General features: G+C 40.3%; 1 protein-coding gene across 20 annotated transcripts in view; it reads left to right on the plus strand.

Moving 5' to 3' along the window:
- Positions 1-23,065, plus strand: part of ZNF536 (zinc finger protein 536) — a 353,866-nt gene that overhangs the window by 288,071 nt on the left and 42,730 nt on the right. Inside the window, exon 9 of one of the 20 annotated variants that reach the window (XM_084533185.1) lies at positions 386-426. The exons of the other annotated variants lie outside the window; for them this stretch is intronic. Within the exon in view, the coding sequence (XP_084389311.1) occupies positions 386-399 (14 nt within the window). The 3' untranslated portion in view covers positions 400-426. The remainder of the gene's footprint in view (positions 1-385; positions 427-23,065) is intronic. 20 annotated transcript variants of the gene reach the window in all.

A 23,065-nucleotide genomic window follows, 5' to 3' on the forward strand; every position in this document is an offset into this window, starting at 1 on the left:
AAAGTCTAACAGTTAAACTCCAGCAATTTCTGCAGCACCAGCCCTCTGACAGTGTTCAACAACATGACTGAATTTTGCAAGTTACTGTAATTTGTGAAAGACTTTTTACAAAGCTTCTGAAGTCAAATAAAATAATAAAAGAAATCCTTTTTATTTCCTCTCCTTTTTGATTATGGCAAATTGGGTTTAATAATCTTAGCCAATTCGAGTATTAGAAAGGTGAACATGCATCATTAACAACAGGATTTATGAACATTTTTGTTCATAATTTCATATTTTCGTATATTTTCAAAAATATATTTATATATTTAAATTTGTTGTTTTTTTCATTCCCTCTCCCCCCCCCCAACTTTACATGTACTAATTAATTTTATCTTACTGACAGATGATTCTCAATGACTGATTTTCAAGAAAAAACCTACACAGGTATTTTAACCCTTTGTTTTCATTCTAGACACCTTGCCTTCACGGGTCTGGTTGTAATTAAGGGACACCGTGCTCAACTCTGTTGTAAATTGAAGTGTAGAATTGTTTATGTGACTGAATGCATTCCCATGGCTGTATCTTCATGCCAGTCTGTTTTGGGATGGGAGGTGGGAGTGCAGACTGAGGAGATGTGTGCTTTGCTGTGAACAAAAGAGACCTATGCCGTGCACTCACCCAAATCACAGGTAACCCGTTACCAAGTGTTTGGCTGCCAGTGAGCCTCCTCATTGCCCCTCCTTGCTGCAGAGCTCTCTGTGTGCCCCTGTTGCCAGTTCAGAGATGACCCACTATATCCCAAGGCACATGGCACCTCTAACGCAAAGTCCTTGCTGTATTGGGTTGTCCCGAGCTTGTCTCTGCCCTGTTTCCTTGCTATTGATCCACGCCTTACTCGTGCAATCTATATATTTCTAGTATTTATTACGCTGTGCTTGCAGATGGTGACATTGTAGTTAGATGTCACTTGGGGTTTCTGCCATAAAAACTAGTTTTAAGGATGTATCATGAAGCCCAGGGAAAGCACCTGCTGTGGTTACTTGAAGATAATTCTCTTCCCAAAGCAGGTGCCATTTTAGTTCCTGCTCACCGGACTTCAATGTCACCCATCCTGTAGCCATGCTGCTGCATATAAATCGTAAATCCCATTCGTTTCTGAAATAGTTTGGGAAACAAGATTTCTTGCCTCTCGTTGTCGTGGTTCCGCTCGAGTGGGCAGCCGAGCTCCACCACAGCCGCTCTCTCACTCCCCCTCCTCAAAGAGGAATGGGGAGAAAATATGTGAAAAGGGCTCAAGGATTGAGATAAGGACGAGAAAATCACGCAATAATTATTGTAACGGGCAAAACAGACTCGGCATAAGGAGATAGTAAGATTTATTGCCTACAACTAACAAGCGAGAGAAATGAGAAAACAAAGGAAAAAAAAACAAAAGCACCTTCCCCCCCATCCACCCTCTTCCACCTCCTCCCCCCGAGCGGCGCAGGGGAACGGGGAATGGGGGTTATGGTCAGTCTACAGCACTTCTTCTCTGCCGCTCCTTCTCGGTCACTCTCGTCCCCTGTGCTGTGGGGTCCCACCCACGGGATGCAGTCCTTGATGAACTGATCCGGCGTGGGCTTCCCACAGGCAGCAGCTCTTCCAGAACTGCTCCAGATATGGGTCCGTACCACGGGGTCCATCCCTCAGGAGAAAACTGCTCCAACCTGGCTCCCCTACAGGCAGCAGCTCCTGCCAGATCACCTGCTCCTGCGTGGGCTCCTCTCCACGGGCTACAGGTCTGGCCCGGAATCTGCTCCGGCAGGGGTCTTCCACAGGTGGCAGCCTCCGTCGGTGCAGGACCACCTGCTCCACCGTGGTCTCCTCCATGGGCTGCAGCGTGGAACCCTGCTCCACCGTGGTACTCCATGGGCTGCAGGGGGACATCCTGCTTCACCATGGTCCTCACCACAGGCCGCAGGGGACTTCTGCTCCGGGGCCTGGAGCACCTCTCCCCCTCCTTCTACACTGACCTTGGTGCAAGGCTGTTCTCTCACTCCCTTGACTCTCCCGGCTGCTGTGTGGCGCAGCGTTTTTTCCCTGTCTTAAATATGCTCTCACAGAGGCGCAAACAACATCGCTTATTGGCTCAGATCTGGAAAACAATGGGGCCCTTCCCAAACATGGGGCAGCTTCTAGATCTTTCTCACAGAAACCACCCCTATGGCTCCCTGCTACCAAAACCTTGCCACGTAAACCCACTACACTCGTTTCTCATTACTTTGGGTTCATAAGACCTGCTATGATAGAAACAACATAATCAAGAACATTCCCTTAACTTTTTTTTTTTTTTTTTGGGGGGGGGGATATGTTTTGGCTTTGAAAATAATAATAATAATAATAAAAAAAAAAAAAAAAAAAAAAAAAAACTACCACCATTGTGCATGCCCCAAATCGTGCACGCATCTCAGCAGCTTGCCTTCACGTGACATGCATGGGCACTTGCAGAGTGATTCCACCTCATGTCACGTACCCGGCCCATAAGACAACAGTATTAGTCTATATTTCAATAAATCATTTGTGCAGTGGTTCACATAATTCTAAGTACCAAAGGATGCAAAAGCAGGGACATTCTCATCTCACTTATTTATTTTTTTTTCTCAAATGACTTGGAGTGTAGTATTTTGTCCAGAGAAGGGCGACAAAGCTGGTGAGTGGCCTGGAGAACAAGTCCTGCGAGGAGCGGCTGAGGGAGCTGGGCTTGTTCAGCCTGGAGAAAAGGAGGCTCATGGGCGACCTTATTGCTCTCTACAGATACCTTAAAGGAGGCTGTAGTGAGGTGGGGGTTGGTCTGTTCTCCCACGTGCCTGGTGACAGGACGACGGGAAATGGGCTTAAGTTGTGCCAGGGGAGTTTTAGGTTAGATGTTAGGAAGAACTTCTTTACCGAAAGGGTTGTTAGGCATTGGAAGAGGCTGCCCAGGGAAGTGGTGGAGTCACCATCCCTGGAAATCTTTAAAAGATGTTTAGATGTAGAGCTTAGGGATATGGTTTAGTGGGGACTGTTAGTGTTAGGTCAGAGGTTGGACTCGATGATCTTGAGGTCTCTTCCAACCTAGAAATTCTGTGATTCTGTGATTCTGTGATTTTTGCACAGATTGCTAATGCTGCCTCAGGTTGCATGTGACAGGGACTATCATTTCTGTGTAAAGAAATTCCACTTAAATTCCACTAGTGCCTGTTTTTCCTTAGCTCCAGCTCATGCCCACTTGTTGTTAGATACAACTGTAACTTGAGGATACTTCGGCAGGTCTGTGTTCCTTGCCTGCTCTCTTAAAGAATGTTTGTCTGGTTTGTTTTGGACTCACAGGGATAATTTTGTCACTCAGCTTTTTGGATGTTCTTTACATGTCTAATGGTAAAGATAGTCGGTTAGGGGACAGACTTATAAATATTTTCTTAGTATCCCATTACACACTATAGGGATGATTTCATACTCTGTGCCCCCATTTGGAAATGTCAGAAATGTCTCTGCTTCTTTTTATGCTGACATTGGGTCCTCCACTGAAGATTTTAGAGTTTAATTTCTAAATATTCACTATGCTTCTGCCCCTCTTGTCACTGTATAGGAGAGTGTTGAGTATTGCATTCCATTTGCTCTTACCACATTGTTACTTGACATTTTTTTCTTTATTGTTTTGCATCACATCACTCTCCCTGTTCACCAAAAGGCAGACTGATTTTTTTTTATTTTATTTTTTTTTAATTTATATACTCTCCCTTCATATTGTCTGCAGCTTCTCCTCCATTTTCTGCTTTGAATAAATTTCATTCCATTTTTGCATGTCATGGAAATAGAAGAGGAATAAAATCAGCTTTGTTTGTGATCCTTGGGACACAGCATCTATTGTCTCCCATTGCTCTCATCTCCTGACGTTAACACGCTGAGCATGTGCCCTCCTATCAGGTCCAGTTGGTTATGTGTTATTTAGCTCACCCTCTCATCCCAACTTATGACATTGGAGCCTGTTAGGGGATAGTACAGCATTAGTTTGCATAAGGCCCATGGAAGTCATGTTTGTGGCTTCCTTCAATTCTTTTGGGGGCTTTGGGGGTTATTTTTTTATTCCAAATATTCTATTTGTTTTGTTATGCATGATCTCCCTTTTCAGAATCTATGCGGAATATCTTTAATTAAATCATAACTTTCCCTTTTTTGTCCCTGATTACTGTTTCCTATATATTTCCCACTGCTGACTGGTGTTTCATTTCCTTGATCTTCCCTAGAGCTGTTATATATAGGTGTTGCAACAAGCCGAGACACCATGCCCAGCATTTGGAGGGCAAGGCCTGTCCCCAGACCACATGCTCTCCTCCGTCTCGCTATTTTGGATTCCCCAAGACAGAGATTGTTTCTTTGACCCTTCGTGTATTTTTGCCAGGCCACATGTGTATTTTCTGCTGACATGAAGTCATCTTTGAATGTTTGCCATTTCTGTATAGAGTAGTTTCCTCCATTCCTTTATTCCATTCAGGGTCTGCTCCTCCTCTCATTGAAGTCAACTGGGAGTTGTGCCATTGCCTTCCTCGAGAGCAGCAGTGACTGCGATGCACAGATGCTTTAAGCATGCTCTCTAAAATCACCCCTGCTGAAATTGAACATTGATACTGAGCTTTATATTTTAGTTGTAAATCCAACCCTAACTCCTCGAACGCTTATTCTGTTTGAAGAACGGCTACTATGAAGAAGCCCATTAATTTTAATGTAACTCTCCATAGTTAGATTTGGGTCATAACATTTCCACTGTCATGCCTGCAAAAACATCAATAGAAAACTCAGGTTTCCTGGACATTGCATCACATGCACCAAAATCTGCTTGTCCTTCTTTGCTGTCATTACAAAACTTCTGCTCCTACAAATCCTGCTCAAGTAGTGTTTAAATCTTTTTGGGGAAGAAAAAAAAAAAAAGATGCAAATAGATAATAAGAGGGGAAAAAAAGCTATGAAAATAACATTGAGTAGTTTTTTTAACATTTATTTTTAAAAGCAGCATGAAAACTTTTATTATGTATTTCCCTTGCTAATAATGTTGCAGGTCACACGCTTCTGTCCCCACAAACTGTCATGGAAATGAACCCACTGGACTTGTGACTTCAACCAGAAAATAGTTGCTCTGTCCTTAGCTCACCCCACTGTGACTGAGGCTTTACAGACCAGATATGGTATGTAAGCTCACAGTTACTTCTTGGAGACCATGGAAACACGAGTATGGCTGCCACTCCATTGCTGATGGAGTGGCAGCCTTGACTGTGAATATTTTTTGCTAAAGTCAAACAGTGAATGTTACTGTAATGACATTTTATATCTTTCCTCCTATATTCTAGCAGAGGGAGCCACAGGTGTTCCACTGGAATTACTCACACATTTATAGAATTGGACATTCTGTCATTAAATGGACTTAAAACTAAAAAGCCTTTGTCTGAGAAAAGTGACCAATAGAAAGGGACTTCGGATTATCTGATATCCCATAATTTAATCATATGGCTCTTAAGAGTAGGGCATAAGCAGCTGTGTCTCGCTAATATGCATGCAATATGTGTAAAGTGATATGCTTTAATTCTAAACTTGTTTTTAGCAGGAAGAAAAAAGCATTTAGATGGGGAACATTAGATTCAGCATTAACCATTTTTTTTTTTCCTCAGGGCAAAATTATTCATCACCTGATATTTATTAAGGCAACATTTTTATTTGACTGCTCTGTACTGTAAGGAGTTTTTTCCAAATGTTCTCAAAGTTGTGGGGGAAGTTTTATAGGCAGATTTGCAGATAGTATTTAAAGTGGTTTTCAGAATCAATGAATTCGAGAAAGACATTTTCCTTTTCCTAAATAGTAATGTTGTCAAATCTCACGGTGGAAATAACTGAGATAAGCAGTCATTTAATTTATTATTTAATTTTCATTTTTATCCATCCTCCCACGTTACATGAACTTCATTTCTGTATTGTAGCCTTAATTGTTAGTTTGTGTTGGTTTAATCTCCCTTATTTAAGTATGTTTGCTTTAATAATATTAAAAAAAAAAAAAAAAAAAAAAAAAAAAAAAGACAAAAAAACTGTAGATTGGAGACTTTATTTTCAGGGTAAAATGATACGGATAAGTGAGCGTCAACTGACCAGAAATTATTTGCTTCTGTCTGTTAGACACGTAATGGAGTCATTTAACTAGTCAAATTAGGAGCTGTAGAAATGCACCATGCTTCATTACTGAGTTCGAATGGGCACCATTTTACATTTACGTCAAAAATTATCTCATAGCAAATTAATGTTTTCATTGTGCCGAGCAGCCGGAGCTGTGCAGTGTTAGCACCACCTAGAGGATGTAGCACAGAAGGTTTGGGGATATTTTCCATAGAAAACAAAACAAAACAAAACAAAACAAAACAAACAAACAAACAAACAAACAAAAAAAAACTGAGAGGAATGGTATATTTAAAAAGCAAAGTACTTCAAACAAACCTGTTCTATCCCTAAAACGGTCTTTCAAGTTTCATTTTCCTCTGCTCTTACAGCCTGCACCAGTCCCGTAGCAGCTCTGCATTAACTGCACACAAGCTACAAGTGTTTAGGGCACATTTGAGGTTCCTTCTTCTGTAAGACCCTTCAGTATCCATTCCACTACTTGTCTATTTTTAATGCAAGAAGATGTCATTAAAGGTCAGAATATTCACTTGAAAAATCCAGAGAATGTGCTATCCTGCTCAACTGGGAAAAAATGTCCAGACATCATGAGGAAGGCTCTATTCTTTGAAATTTCCTGAAAAGCCTTATAAAAGGCTTTGGAAAGAAGGAAGCTATCATTTAACAGATTTCATACCTACTTGACTAATGGAAAGCCCAGTGCCTTCAAGTGCACAGACAAGACAAAAGAGAGACGAAAGTGAGGGTAGTAGGTAGACTTCCAGCTTGAAAATCTTCAAGCAGTGAATAGCTACAATGCAGGCACGGCACTAAAGAAAAATAATACAGCAAGCTAGAAACAGTAACATAAACTGGAGGCTGATAGCAGTACACAGTTTAGAGCAGGGTGCCTGTGGGCAGGAGGCAAAGCAGAGCTGGATGGGCGTCCCAGGGGACGCAGTCCCACCAGGCACAGTGGGCAGGCCTTGCAGCCAAGGATGGGAGGACTTTCAGGGCATGACATGTTCATAACTAAGTGGTGTGTGATGGTGAAGTGCCCTCGTCTGCCACAGCTGTGTGATTTAGAGCTTCAGTAAGACTCCTGGAATTATGGGGAAGGAAAGACAAAAGTTATCACAAGCGGCCCAAGAGACCTGAGGCCATGCTGTTACAGCAGGTACTGCATAGTCTGGGTCCCAGCCCGCCCAGCTCAGCGGTGGCTCCTCTGGCTCCATCAGTGGTCCTTGGCTGCTGCCCACTGAGTGGGGGCACAGAAGCCTATAGCAGGCAGGCTATCAAGGCAGGGCAGAGCATTGTGGTGGCCCTACCCAGACTTCAGTCTATGTGGGTCAAAAAATATCATCCAGAAATTCTCCCAAGGAAAGTTTTTTTTGCGCATGTGCCCATGATGACAGGATAGTCTTGTGAGCGGGAATCTGCGGGATTTGAGCCTTGGATATGGTCTGTATTAAATATATTTTATAAATTGACCAGAATATATCCACATGCCTTCCAATTTTATTCAATTGTGTGCATAACTGAATTAATTCTCCATATTGATATTCCTAGAAGACCTCTATAGAACAAAACAAAAATACAAAGTATTTTGACACAAAGCACAGGAGCCAGAGACAAAAATGAGTTAGAAGAGGAAGTGGACCAGAATTCATTTAGTATTACACTTATCTTTGGAGCAAATGATCACTCATTAATAAAAATGCTGCTGCTAGTTGTAGTTTGAAGACAAAAACTCTTCATAATTGCCAAGTGTATTATTTTTGTTAGTATACTATTATTTTTCATATTTCAATGAGATGCTCTTCAGGATACTTTTGAAAATCAAATAATTACTTGTGATATTATTTCACAGCTAAGTATGGTGTCTTAAACACATACTGTGCTGTAAGTTCAAGAATTTGACAGTGACTTTAGGGCCACAGTGATGATAATGCCAAATTGGTAGACGATAGAACATGCCTGTGAGCAAGTTTTCTTTTGTTCTAGACAAAGCCTCCCCCTCACTCCACCCTCCCCACCCCACCCCGTTTTAAATGGCTTAAGCTCATTGCGGAAAAGGATTTCTTTGAAACAGCAAAGAAAAAATGTTAAGAGCCTTGCTTACAAGTACCCTGGTATTTTCTTCTTCTTTTCTACTTTTAACTGTAGGAGCACTTTACCTATTATCATGAATCTTGTCTGCTGAGATAGTTCAGCCTTCATGTTATGTTTACCAAGGCCAGACTAGAGGATCAAATAATTTATAACCATTCCTGTTGGGTTTTATGTAATAACTTTGGAACTCATATAAAGTAATGATCCACAAACTCTTTTAATGTTCATTATAAAATATGAAATATTTCTCAGAACCATTGCAATTATGTGATCAGACATAACTGTTTCACACATGAGTAAATACAGGGAGGTTTAACATAACTTTATTATCTTCCTGTCTTTTCCTCTCATTGATGTGATAATACTGTTTTAATATTTTTCTAAAGAAAAGTTAAGTAATTTCAGAATCTCTATTGAGACCTAGTTTATTGGTTTTTGTTGTTGTTGTTGTTGTTTTTGTAATAGAGTACGCAAGAATAATTGTATTTATGATTAGATTGATAGTAGTAAATGTTGTTGTGCTGAATAGGAGTAAAATACCCTGAAATATTTACATCATTATGGATGAATATATACACATATGTTGGTAGGAAGAAATTATTAATATCTGTCTGTCTGTCTATGCACTTATATTATGCTCATCATAGTACCAGAGCACCTTCTCTGGAGACTTTCTGGGGTTTAGTAGTTATTAAAATGTCAGTAGATATAGGATGGCAAAACTCATTAAGACTACATTAAAACAAAACAAAACAAAACAAACAAACAAACAAACAAACAAACAAACAAACAAAATCCCAAGGTCCTTGCCTGATACTTAGAGCTAACCCTTAATTTCTCCCAGTTCTTCTGATTTTCCTGGATTTAGATGAGACCGAAAGCAGAGCCTGGCAGAAGCCCATCTCTCTGTTGGAGCTCCTGAATCAGACCAAGTTCCTCTCAAACCTGTCTGAGGGCTTCAGGGGGTTCCTGCCTGTTCTACAGTGTTCAGGCTAGGAGAAATTTGTAGTTCGTGGCTCAGAAGCTTTTCACGCTTTTTATCTCTGCTGTACCTCTTACAGGAGTGACAGACTCCTAAGCCTATCTCCAAGATCTCATCTGCCTGTCTGAGCTACAGCATATGCAGTGAACATTTGGTGCTAACACAGGGAAAAATAAGCCACCCTGGAGAAAACAGCACGCAGGGAAGAAGTTCACAGTGCACAGAGGGACGTTTGCCTTACCACATTTCCTCTGTTCTTTGAGGAGCAGCACCCAGCTGTAAGCCTGCTACACTGCCTGCACATGCATGTCCCAGTCCTGTCACACCTCTCGGGTGGCCCCAAGCATGGCCTGCAGGCTGGGGACATAAGGTGCACTGACATTTTGGCAGCAGTGGCTTTACACGGCGTGGACTTCTCTAGCCTGCTCTCAGTGCTGTGAGATTGCTGTTCTGGGTTGTGGAACCATGGAGGACCTGAAAACGGGGCCAGGAGGAGCAGGTGTAATTCAGCCACGTAAATCCTGTGACTACACCAAAACCTTGTTCTGGTGTGTAGGGGAGAAAAAATAATAAAAGTAAATAGATAATAATAATAAAAAGTAGCTAATCTGTGTGTTCAAACAGGAAAACGTGCTGCATTATTTTATTTTACCAACATAAGTTGGTAATTTAAAATAACAGAATTTTGGTCTCCGGTAGAACGGTATTAAACAAACATCACTAGGAAAAAATAATAAATAAATAAAAAAAAATATCTGGCCAAAAGAGCATGATCTAATTAAGAACAGCCTTAATAAGCTGAAGCCATTTTTTTCCTAATTCTCCCCATGTCTGCCTGCAAAATCTGCCCGCTGTCTTTCCTCTTGTAGACACGTTGGGGTGGGAGCTGCCTTTTGGCAGTGCTGTGAAGGGTCAGGATTGCACATGGGCTGGTCATGGCACTGCCAAAGGGTGGTAGCCACTGCGACAGACATGACGGGAGCTGGCATGGTGTTGTCCCGAAGCACAGACGGTATTTTAGGTACTTGATGTATACTTGGTGCTGGAGTCCTTGTCTGATTGGATATGTGGTTCTCCAGAGGAACAGGAACTTTGGCACTGGGAAAATTGTCTGGTGTAACAGCCCTGGAGGGGCTTCCTACTGTCTCCATAGACTTGTGGGGCAATCAGAGGTTAAATTCCTTCATTCCCTTTGTGCAAGGAGGGGTGATTTTCATGCGTTAAGAGAAGTGAATCCAGAGGTGTTATTTTCATGAGTCGGGAATAACTTGCAAGATGCCAAGTGCTGAAGTGAAGTAGAGCCATGAATCCATTATACATGGTCATTCCTAATGGAAGAGAGAAATTCATTATTTCATAGAGTCCCCCTGTTGTATGTGATATTTGCAAGACGTTCTGTTCTCTTTAGTTTCAAATTAAAATGTCTTTATTTTTCATTATGAAATGTTAGAGAATTGAAGAACAAATCTAGTTTTATTTAGCAGTAGCAAAACTGTATAGCAAACAATATGATGAGAGGTGTAGAGTTTGCAGAAGATGCAATGAACAGCAGTACTATGACTGGGTCTCTATTTTCATATTTGCGATTAGTTTTGTCCAATTTTAAATATGAAAAGTTTTTCTGGTAGACTATTTTCTCATGAAAAATCTGAAAGTTGGAAAGTAAAGGATAACTTTTATTTCTGGTCATTTATGTTTTTTTTTTTTTTTTTTTTTTTTCCCCCAGGCAGAGTTACAGAAGTTAATTTACTTTGCACAGAAAATTAGACTTTACCTTGCCTTTGGAAAGTCTGAAAAAGTCACAATGGGACTGTGAAAGATTTTACTTTGCACATAATAGGATACAGCTCAACATAGCATAAAGGTCCACATTTACAGTATCAGAATGAATATCTGCTGAAGACAAAGATTTAGAGAAGCACTCTGGGGTCTTTCCTTTCCAGAGTTCAAGGGACTAGATAGACCCATAATGGAGAGTCTATATTGCCATCTCTTCTGAATGCCCACAATTAGCTTCATTTAAATCCTTTTTTTCGGTGGAATGTGCAGTTCAATTACCCAGGGATAAGGTGTTTTCATTTGTGTGTTTTGTTTTGTTGCTTGGTTGTGTGTTTTTTTTGTGTGTGTTTTTATTTGTTTTTGATATTTTTTTCCACCACTCTGTGCTTAAGACATTAGCAAAAACATTGTTAATTTTCAGCGTGTTTAGGCTGAGTATCCACTACACAAATTCTTATCATGAGCCTGAGCTGATGCTCCAGTTTGAGTAACAGTCACATAAAAGGTGTGTACACACGTTCTTCACCACAGATAAATTTGATTTGTATTTTCAGACATGATTCGCTTTGTTCTTTGGAACTGCTATACACTGAATATTCAAGGCATGTATGAATTAGTTCAACATATAGATGCATTTGGGGAACCTGGGAAAACTCAAAACAGCTACATTTTTAACTTGCCTCTGATGATAAATCGATTTATTGTGCACATGTTACATGTACATTTTTAGTATGTGATCAGAGATGTCTTAGTTTAACATAGCATTTTTCCTGTGATATTATGAACTAGAAAAGCTATCTTCAGTCCCGTCAGCACAAAAACTGCACAGCAGGAGGTGAAACACATGAAGCAGTTTCCAGGCCTCTTAGCATACACGATTTATGCAGTAGAAAAGGTTTTGATAGCTTAACCTTTTTTTTTTTTTTCCTCATTTTGTTTTGTTTCAAAACAATAGCCAAAAAAAACAACTTGGTTATCTAATAGTCCTAATTATTTACCCCTACTCCAATATACAGTTGAACCATCCTTACCTGTTTTATTAGGTGTTGTCAGAGGTGAGAAGAGCTGTATGTAGTTAAGAGCAAACTATGATGAGACCACATAGGTTGAGGTACAGCCAGCATTGACTACACTCCAGTCCCCTAAAGCAGTGATGCCCAGCTATGTGTTTTTCTAACGTAGTGCTTCAGAGCAAGAGGATTGATGCTGAGTGAGTGCCTCTATCTAAGGTGGACATCCCACCCATTAACATCTTGATTTACGTAAGCGGAAGGTCTGCACCACAGGCTGCAGACATACCACATAGAAGGGAGCAGTGTAGGACACAACTTGTTCATTTTCCCCTCTGATTTGGTATGGGAGTATTTCTTCACCTTATTTGCACAAAAAAATTAATTAAAAAATAATAAACGTCTTCAGCTCTGCCTTCTGCATGAAGTTCAACAAGGCCAAGTGCCGGGTCCTCCACCTGGGGCGCAATAACCCCAAGCAGAGCTACAGGCTGGGAGAGGAATGGTTGGAGAGCTGCCAGGCAGAGAAGGACCTGGGAGTGATGGTGGATAGTCAGCTGAATATGAGCCAGCAGTGTGCTCAGGTGGCCAAGAAGGCCAACGGCATCCTGGCTTGTATCAGAAACAGTGTGACCAGCAGGGCTAGGGAGGTGATCGTCCCCCTGTACACAGCTCTGGTGAGGCCGCACCTCGAGTACTGTGTTCAGTTTTGGGCCCCTCGCTACAAGAAGGACATGGAGGTGCTTGAGCGGGTGCAGAGAAGGGCGACGAAGCTGGTGAGGGGCCTGGAGAACAAGTCCTACGAGGAGCGGCTGAGGGAGCTGGGCTTGTTGAGCCTGGAGAAGAGGAGGCTCAGGGGCGACCTTATCGCTCTCTATAGGTACCTCAAGGGAGGCTGTAGCGAGGTAGGGGTTGGTCTGTTCTCCCACGTGCCTGGTGACAGGACGAGGGGGAATGGGCTTAAGTTGTGCCAGGGGAGTTTTAGGTTAGATGTTAGGAAGAACTTCTTTACTGAAAGGGTTGTGAGGCATTGGAACAGGCTGCCCAGGGAAGTGGTGGAGTCACCATCCCTGGAAGTCTTCAAAAGACGTTTAGATGTAGAGCTTAGGGATATGGTTTAGTGGGGACTGCTAGCGTTAGGTCAGAGGTTGGACTCAATGATCTTGAGGTCTCTTCCAACCTAGAAATTCTGTGATTCTGGGGTGATCTCCCCCTTTCTCATGCTTTGGATTTCTTAGCAACCCAAATGCCCTTTGCAGGCAAGGGTGCTGCTGTTTCCAGTCTTTTGCTTAGGTGTTTGTCTCCACCTTAACTTTTCCTTGTTCAGCCAGCAAAGGGGTAGGCCATGTCAAGGAGAGGCAGAAACTAACTGTCCTCCTGTCCTCCCACCCCTCTGCTCCCATTTCCCACCTCCACTAATAGGACTCAGCTGTCACTTTTCAACCTGAATGCAAGAGTTAGCAGCTGATCCTGGAGCAATTTATCAGAAGAGCCCCACATTTCTGTATGGCTTTCAAGTATGCCACCATATTTCAGAATCACTGAAAAGGGCAAGTAAGTCCAATGACCTACTTACATATGACTAGCAACTATGAATAACAACTGCATAGTGACCAAGGTGCTGTGACCTGTATAATGTAGTAAGATTAATTTTTTTGTTGTTGTTGTTTGTTTGTTTATAGAAAAAGTGTAGGTTTTGTAAAATGTTCAGAATACCTGATAAGTATTGTTGGGTGTGTAAGTAAATTCAGACATGAAAATATGTGACCTACTTCAGAATTGTAAGTGGATAACATTAGTGTTGCTGTGTCCTTCCAGGATTTAGTTTATAATGCTATCTTTGGTCATACTTAAAAGAAAGCTAATTTGGGGGCTTTCAAGCCAGGACTAATTTATATAGATAGATAGATAGATAAGTTCCTCTGTAAAGAAATTTAATTGTGCATCTTTCTGAATAATTCTCTCCATAGTATAGCGAGTGAACGTGGAACATTTTAAAAAAAAAAAAAAAAAAAAAAAAAGTTGTTGAGTACTTTAAAAGCATCAGATTAAACATAAATATAACATATGAAGTTCCTTTTTTAAGTATACTGTTCATAATCATCTTTTGTCTATTAACATCACCTCACATATGAAATCTGAAAACTGCTGTCCTTAGACCTCAGTATCCTCTTGCGATGGATGTACATGGAGTTGTTGACTGTCAATACTGTTGAGCCTACAACTGGCACACTAAGGTTAGCTTGCCTGTGACATTGTCTCTTGAGATTCAAAGGATGTCATTCCTGTCTAAGTGGTAGAGCGATAATACATCTGTGCTCTCTGTCTGTGACACCTCGCTGTCATGTGGCTTTGTCAATGGACAACAATGCCTGTCAGTTTGTTATGAGGCCCAACATAAAGTGTACATCACCCTTGACATACTGTAAAGTGCAGTGTATAACGAGGGTTATGCCTCATGTCCACAGAGTCTAAATGTTCTGTTCTGAAAGCTTGTATTAAATAATGATATCCTCACAAGACCGGATTCTGCTCTCAGCCATGTTGCTGAAAACTCACATAGCTCTGGACCTCAGACCCAGTTCTGCCTACCTCTGATTCTGGCAGGTTGGAAGATTAAGTGAACAAAACCTTAAGTGACAAATTTCATCCAAGAAGTGTTAAAATCAAGGAGGGCAATTTATGAGATTTTTATGCATTGTATCCCATGCACATCTAGTCCCTATATCTGGCACTGCTGCTTTTTTTTTTTTTTTTTTTTTTTTCAGAATAAGAGTGAAAGGAGAATTCAGTGGAGTCACTTGGAGTTTGGATTGATCTAACGGGAATCCCATTTTCTTGGAAGGATGATTCAGAAAATGTTTTCAAAATATTGAGGGCTAGGTGCTGCAGGTACTTAGACTAAGCAAAGGAAAATACAAATTTCTGTTTCTTTTCAGTCTTCCTCATGCTACTTATCTCTCCTGAAATGCATCCCTCTTTAGACATTTGTAATAATGGGAGGACATTCACAAAAATAAGATATTATTGTTCATCGAGATTTTTCAACAAATCCTACCAAGCCTCTAGATCGTCTGTCACTACATACAGAGTCTTCCTTATATATGTATCTATGTATAAATAATGTGTGCATGCGCAGACACAGCATCTGATACAGTGCTATTCTCCCCCTTACTGAGAACCTGGGTGCTATTGCTAAATACACTTTAAACAGTATTAATACAGTTAAAAAGTTAACACAAGTTTTCTGCACAGACAGTTCTGAAGAACCAACTCTATCTGATTTCTTGTTTAGTCAATGTTAAAATGCCCCAAAGATCCTGTTGGCAGTTGCTGTAGGGGAGGGACTTCCATGAATGTGTTTGTACTTTGATAAGAAATAGTACTTTGTTAAAAAACAAAAATAGCGCGTGCTGTTTTTTTTTTCCAAGGGCCATCTTTTCACTTAACTGCTGTTAAGTTCAGAGTTTATCAGCACAGTTAGTTCTGGTTAACTTTTATTGTTACAAATATTGCATGTTCTGTCTACACAGCTACTATCTGGAGACAAAGTCTGAATATTGTAGTAAGGTGTTTATAATGCTGAAGTCTGCATTGAAATTGGCTGAATTGGTAGATATAGATTTCTAGGCTAGCTTTGATGGCCTTGTGGTGAAAAAGCCCTCTGTATTGATTCTCACCAGGGACTATATTGTTAAAATACATAAATGTAAAAATTGACTTAGGGAATAAAAAATAAATGATAGCTATAAATCAGAGAGAGCTAATAAACAAATAAATATCTATCACTATTATATCTTGGTATTTCCCAAAGATATCTGAAGAGCACTTAATTGTAACTGAGTAATCAATTATTCAATTAACCTTCTTCTCATTGAATATATATTTGATATAACTTTTGGAAGCTTGGACTCTAAAAGGTTTATATTGATTGCAGATTTCAAGGCCATACGTTTCAGTTATTGGATTTGAGCAGTCAAAATTGACATCCTAAGTTCACTAGAATATGTAAATATTTTGAAGTAATGAGTTTCCAAGATTGTTGGAGTTACACCGCTAGTTTTCATTACTTGTTAAAACTACAATCCTTAGTGATTATGAAGTTCATGTTAGCAGAACATGTCATTTAAATACATCTGTTATTCAGAGGACAAGGACACAGCTTATTTTGTGGTCTGGCTACAAACTGATGGCAAGCACTTCCATAAATTAATTTTCCACACTATTCTGGATTGAGTTAATAGGGAAATATGCCAGTATTTTGCTGTAAAATGATGCAAATTGTGGGAATTATTCAAGTGATAATATTTCAGGAAGGCACTTTTTGATTCTGCTTTGTTCCTGCTGGGCACCTGCGTTTGGTGGAGATCTTGCTCTTGGTGCTGGCTGCCAACCGGCACCCTTGGAAGACTGCGGACATTACCCACGTGCACAAAGAATTTAGATATTTTTATACTAAATTTTGTGATGGTTGCTTTCCTCTCCAGCTAACTTTAGTTTTTTAGTTGTCATTTTATAGCTAGGTTTCTTGAGGCTGTTTCTGTCAGTTGATGAAATGGACACATGAGGATGTGGCATGGAAGTGGGGAGGTCTCACTTTCCACGAACTTGTGTTTAAAATACACTCATTGCTTGTATACTCATCTTAACTGAGTAGTAACTTAAATTAAACTGATTTCAAAAATTACCTAGCTGTAGTAACATAGCGAAATAATAAGATGCAACAAAATTCTGTGTCCACTCTTTACAAGGTCAAAATGGGAAAGTGAAGTGTGGGGAGTTTAACCCATTCAGCAGAATCCTGAAGAAAGGTCCTGAGCAAGATGCTCTTTTCCTCAGTGTATTGGCAGTGTCACAAGGGCTTTATATTCTTTACATACTCACTGACTGCAATGTGAGGTTTCATTCCCATACCATTAGCCCCCAAGTCAAAGGCAAGAGGAATGCACAAGAAGATTTTTATTATTCTTTCCCAAACTATAAAATAATAATTCTTTACTCCTTTATTTCAATGAGTAAAGATATAATGGATTTCTTAATAAAAGTAAGACTTGTTAAATCTTTGATTGTTATCAGAGAGGAAGAAATAACTATACAAAGAAAAAAAACCTTGTGTATTATGTGATTTTAACTGCTCATCAGACTCTCACAGTGTGAGGAATATTCTATTAAGGATGGAATTTTCTGTCTCTTTGCTTCAGCTTTCTTGTGTGGACAGGTTGATTTGTAAGGATAGTGTTAGGTCAGAGGTTGGACTCGATGATCTTGAGGTCTCTTCCAACCTAGAAAATTCTGTGATTCTGTGATATGAGGGATGTGGTGCTAAGTTACAGTGATTTACATACATGCAAAACCCCTGTGGTGGGCCAGTAACTTGCTAAATTCCTTCTAATGGTTTCTAGTTATATCCAAAGGAAAGGGCTGAAATGGGTTAATAATCTCTGATGGCCTTCAAAATTTGCTTGATTTAGCAGTGCAACAAAATATTTTTTTCTGGCAACTCTCTTGACAACCTTTTGATATTTAGAATTTGTGTGTATGTGTGTTCTTCAGTGCTTAATAGATTAACTTGGGCCTGTAGAAAAGGTCTTTATAGAATCCTTAACAGTTGCACTCATTGAATAAACAGGACATTCTTCGTGTTAAAAAATAGCAATAATAATAATAAACTGGAGGGTTTTTTCCCCTCTTAAAATGTGTTCATAATCTAGATATCAGCAAACTTTCTTTTTCTTCCTGAAAAATACCATAAACAGTCTTGGTTTGACCTTGTTAATGCAGGACCACTTTAGTAATCTGTGCCTAATGATTTTTTACATTAAACCACAGCTTGTGTTGGACCCTTGTGTGTCACAGTAATTTAAGAACAGTCATTTTGCACATTCCGATCCCATTATGTTACATTGTTACTGAATAAAGACTGGTATTATGTTGCTCCTATAAAGGGCAGAAGTGGCCTGAATTTTATCTGCTGAACGAATCAATCTGGATTATGTCAGTTGAAAAGAATTGTGAACTGCAGTCTCCAGCAGATGGGGAGATTTTAAAAATGTATCTGTTTGGTTGTGAATACATCAGCTAGGATAATACCTTGTGGTGACTGAAAAGTAGTTTTTCCTCTTTTTTTTTTTTTTTTTTTTTTTTTTTCAATGAAGACTGTACCAATTATCATTTCAACATAAAGTATTAGGAGATCAATTGGGAACTGAATGCCATTTCCTAATGTTAATACAGTGTTTTATTTAAGCTGCCTTGACAGGCTGTCTAGGCTGTGGGAAAAAGACTGAGCAAATAATGAGTAAAGGGTTTAGAAAAAAGACAGAGGGTGGAGCTTGGCAAACGATGTGAGCTATTCATCAACAACTCAACAAGGATGATGGAAATAATAAGTACTCCTTAAAGAAAAGGGGAAAGGATTTTTTTAAAGAAACAGTTTCCTTTAAAAAAAAAAAAAAAAAAAAAAAAAAAAAAAAAAAAACACCTTAACTTTGTATTACTTTCGATTAGCTGATTTTAAACTTCCTGAAATCAGCAAAAGCTTTCCTTTGAAATGGGTAGTATGCATTTAAGCAGTGCATTCTTTAGCAATAAGTTTCTTGTTTCTTTTTTTTTGTTTGTTTGTTTTTTTAAAGATAAAGAAAAAACATAAAATACAGTGTCTCATTTCCTGTTCATTCGTGCAAATTTCTTACCATGTGGAATTGTCATTTAATATCTAACGTACATTAATGCATTTCCATAATGCCAAAACCCTCTGACAAATCCCCTGTGTGAAATAATTTGTGTGAACTTTGAACTAACCATGAATAAAATCAAAATCTTATTATGTCCTTTATTTATATGGTAGTGAAAAGCTTTGAAACTTAATACTAGCCCCAACACGATATGCACATTCACTGTGATGCTTTTTTAAAAAAGAAAAAACAACTTTCCTACATTTTTGGGGGTGTTGCCCACTACTCATATACCATTATGCTACTTCTGAAAATATTTGTCTTAGGAATCAATAGGCTATTCTAATATTATTGTGTTCTGTGTTGCTAAAATTTCCATTTAGCAGATATAATTCCACCATCTGTAAAGTTCTGGATTTTATAATACTTCTAAGCTGTTTTTAATCTATTTTTACTGCCATGTTCTGTCCTGAAATGTCAGGGAGTGCAGACTAGGTCTTGGAATTAACATGACAGTTAAGAAACTTGGCAAGGTTTTACAGCAGATTGTGACATTAACGAAGTACAAAGGAGAATGGGGAAATTAACGTTAATGTATGCTTGCAGACACTATAAAAATCTATATGTCCATGATTAGGGAACTAAAAATAGGGATGTTTTTTTATGTTGATGCCACTAAATACAGAGCTTTACTGTGAAAAGAAATTTCCATGTGAAAAGCAATTTACTAAAAAGTAATGCTGAAATCCCTCCTCTGGACTGAACAACAGGTTTATGTATCCTGGGTCAAACAGGCATTTGTTTTGTTTTTCAATTTCATTTTAGGCTTTTTTGAACCTATGATGAAACTGTTTTGAAAGCCCTAATGTTGCTTTTCAACAGCTGCATAAGATGTAGTATGCTAGATGTCCTGATAAATGGTAGTGGTTATTAAAACTCAGGGATTGCACAGTGACACGTGGAAAGTCCATTCTCTTGCACAGCCCAAAGCTGCAGTTGCCCAAGTGGGTCCTCCTGTGAGCAGTGCCAGCTCTGAGCATGGGGCACAGCCCTGCCTGGTGCCTTCCCACCCCATGGGGCCAAGGCTTCTCTGGCCATGTCCCTTCTGTAGCAGCAGCATTCGGGATGGGGACAAAAATTGCCATGACACCTGGGTAAAAGCAGTGGGTGCTGTGCAGTGAAAAAGAGAGAACTAACTGTTGGGTAAATCAGCAAAAGTTGCATGGGATGTCACTACTTTCTGATCAGAAATGTACTATTTGCTTCTCTCTCCCTCATTCCCTCTTTTTTATTTTTATTTTTATTTTTATTATTTTATTTAATCTGAGAGTTACTCAAAGCCCTATTCATCCTGGGTGTGGGAGGGCTGGCTGCTGAGGCTTTGGAACCTGCAGCATCTAATCCTGATAGCGCAGACAAAACCTGCCCTTTTCATCACCACTGGTGTTGCAGCTTTGCCGGGCCCCAGCTGTGGGACATGAAGACACATCTCCCCTCTGCTGCTTTGGGACAATGGCTTGTGGGGATGCATCGTCTGCTGCCGGGGGTACCTGCACCTGCTGGGCAGATGGGCTTTCTTTTCTTGATGAGTTGAGGGGGCTGGGTTGCTGGGGTGGTTTTGGGATGCAGCCTGTCTCAATGCTGATGCTACCTGTTGGCCTGGCACACAGAGCCCCCACCTCAGAGAAAAGCCCACATCTGCTTATTGACAGCATGCTCAGTGACAGCCTTTTAGTACGGTGATGTACAACAGAGGTAAGTGCTGCCGGCAGGAGCAGCAAAGCACTGCAAAGTTTGCTATCTGAGGCACAGCTCTTTTTCACACAGTGTCATGCTTCCTAAACATTTCATATATTTATCAGGGGAAAATAGAGGGGAAGGCAAAATATCATTTGCATTCTCTTACATAGACTTCCTGCCTCAGACAAAGCTTGGACAAAGCGAGTGCAGGTGCCAGTTGCAAGGACAACAACAATATTCCCTTGTGTGAGTGTGTGTAGTCTGATGCAATGCAAACGTTAATCTCGCAGCTACAAAGGAACAGCATGGATCCATCTGTTACTTTCTTTACTCTTAATCAAGCTGGGGAGGGAGCAAAAGTTCATGTAGCAAATGTGAGTATGCACTAGATTCGGACCTGAGCTGTAATGCTGTGATCAAATGTTGAGGAAATAGGGTTTTTGCAGGTCTATGGGGCAGGGGCTGCATATCATTTTGGGTCTCTGCTTTCACCAAATCTGGAAGTGGAAATTGGATTCTGGGATGTGGTATTGGCCCACTCTGCTATGTAACCCACAATGCTGAGTGCAGATTGCTTTCCCTATTATGATTGTGCTAACAATTGACTTTTTGGTTTGGCTGTCTTACTTGAAAAAAAAAAAATCAATCCCAACCAAAAAATATTTCTTCTTGTTTGCTTAATAATATGAAACATAGAAAATACTGTGTATTGTATCAAATGTGGCAATTCTAAGGGAAAAAAAATAAGCAAAACACAAAAGCCATGAAGAGCCCGACTGTCAGAAAGGCAGAAGATGAGATAACAGCCTAACAGCCCTTTTATCTGCCAGTGGAGCATTTAGAAACCCATCCAGGATGCAGGAGGCCTGGCCTGAACTCCCTGCTCTGAGGAGAGAGTGCCCCTCTGCTGGGAGCTGCTGCTGGGAGCTGCTTCGGGTGCACAGGATCCCTTCCCACTCCATGTGCTCACTCACTGCTCATTCCTCATGGGTGCAGCACTCGATTCTCTTCCTCTCTGAAGCAGCCTATTTGTAAAGTACTGAATAAAAACCTTTTTTTTTTTTTTTTTTTATTCTGAAGTATTGCTACTCTGAGCAGTAAGTGACCCAGTCAAAACCACAGTGGTTGCTGCTGTTACTGAGGTCACAGCTCATTGAAATTAGTTTGCTGTTTCTGGTAACCAGAGTTTTTGAAAGGAAATGAAGTGAAACATTTATTTTTAAAACAGAAGTTTTTCTAGATTATTTTGTATTTGGAGCCTTTTTTTTTCCAAACTCTTTAGGATGTCTGTATACAGTATTTGGATAATCACACAGTCATCCTGAGGGAAATAAATGCTTGTTTATGTGCTCAAGTGTCACTCTGGGTGTCCCACTATGGATATGAGCAGCTTGGAAACACTCCCTAAATTGCTGCTTCTCACTTAGTTGTTTTCTCTCTCAGCTGCCCTGCTCTGTGCTGTTTTGGTTTTATGACAGTGCAGTGAGCACTTGCTCCTGCTGAGCTCTGGCTGGGTGATGGTGTGTGGACATGGAGCGTGCCCTCATGCAGGGTGTGCTCTTGGTAATCAGCAGTGTCAAGCAACTCTTGATCCTCTGGCAGAGACTCCCAAATGCTATGGGTATGATGTGACTTACATCTGCTCCCCGCCAGCACTTGCAGCCAACCAGGTTCTCTGTTGGTGTGGAAAGAAATTCTGTGTGGCCATGTGCGGGATTGGAAGTTACTTCAGTGAAATGCTTCTCCATAAGGTAAACTGATTTCCATGTCAATGGCTGCTTTCTCATGACATAGTTTCCTCTGATTCCTTTCTGAGGGAGAGGTCCTATTTTTTGAGACTGTATGTTCAGAATTCAGTGCGCTGTGTAGGTATCCATCTGGCTATCTGGACAGCTTTGTCTTCAACTCTAAGTTTTTAATGCACATATGAAGAAACTTGCCTTTGTGATCACATGTGGAATCATACTCTGCCTACCCAGTGGGGCAGGTAGGGTGCAAGAGAAGAATGACGTAATTGCAAGGTCTCAATGGTTTCATTTTCCATTAATTCCATTCCTTCCATTCCATTAGTTATAAAACACCCTGAGTTGACAGCTTACTCCTAAACCTGCATCTTTACTGAACCTATAGTATTTGACAGTGGTATGACCATATGACCTTGCCATGGCCACTGCTTTTCTGCATATTTATGCCTGTAGTTTTATTTACAAGTTCTATATCTCCTTTCAAGGGCTTAAAAGCACAAAATGAGAGACTTTTAGCCTTGCTGCAAGAATAGATAGCCCAAGAGATATTTGAAAATTTAATGTTCCTTTCTGTAATGAAATAAAGCTGAGAAGTGTGATCATATTTCATGCCATGGATACATCTGGGCAAAGGCTATCTGAGGTGCCTGTCTAGCAGAGGAAGGTTTGCAAATGTATCTCTCAGTTCCTGATAGGTCCCTGCAATTAGGAATTAGACAAACACAATAGGTTGAGAAGACTCTTTCCCCCATTGTTTGCTGAGGCACCAGGGATTGAAAACTTCTTGCCTGGCATATTCATGTGCTTCCCTGCCCTGTGGTTGTGGAGACTTTATGGGTCTGTGGGAATGTTTCATCCTTTGTCTTTCAAAACAAATAAATTACA

This window comes from Aythya ferina, assembly GCF_964211825.1.
Source record: "Aythya ferina genome assembly, chromosome: 12".
Taxonomy (NCBI): Eukaryota; Metazoa; Chordata; class Aves; order Anseriformes; family Anatidae; genus Aythya; species Aythya ferina.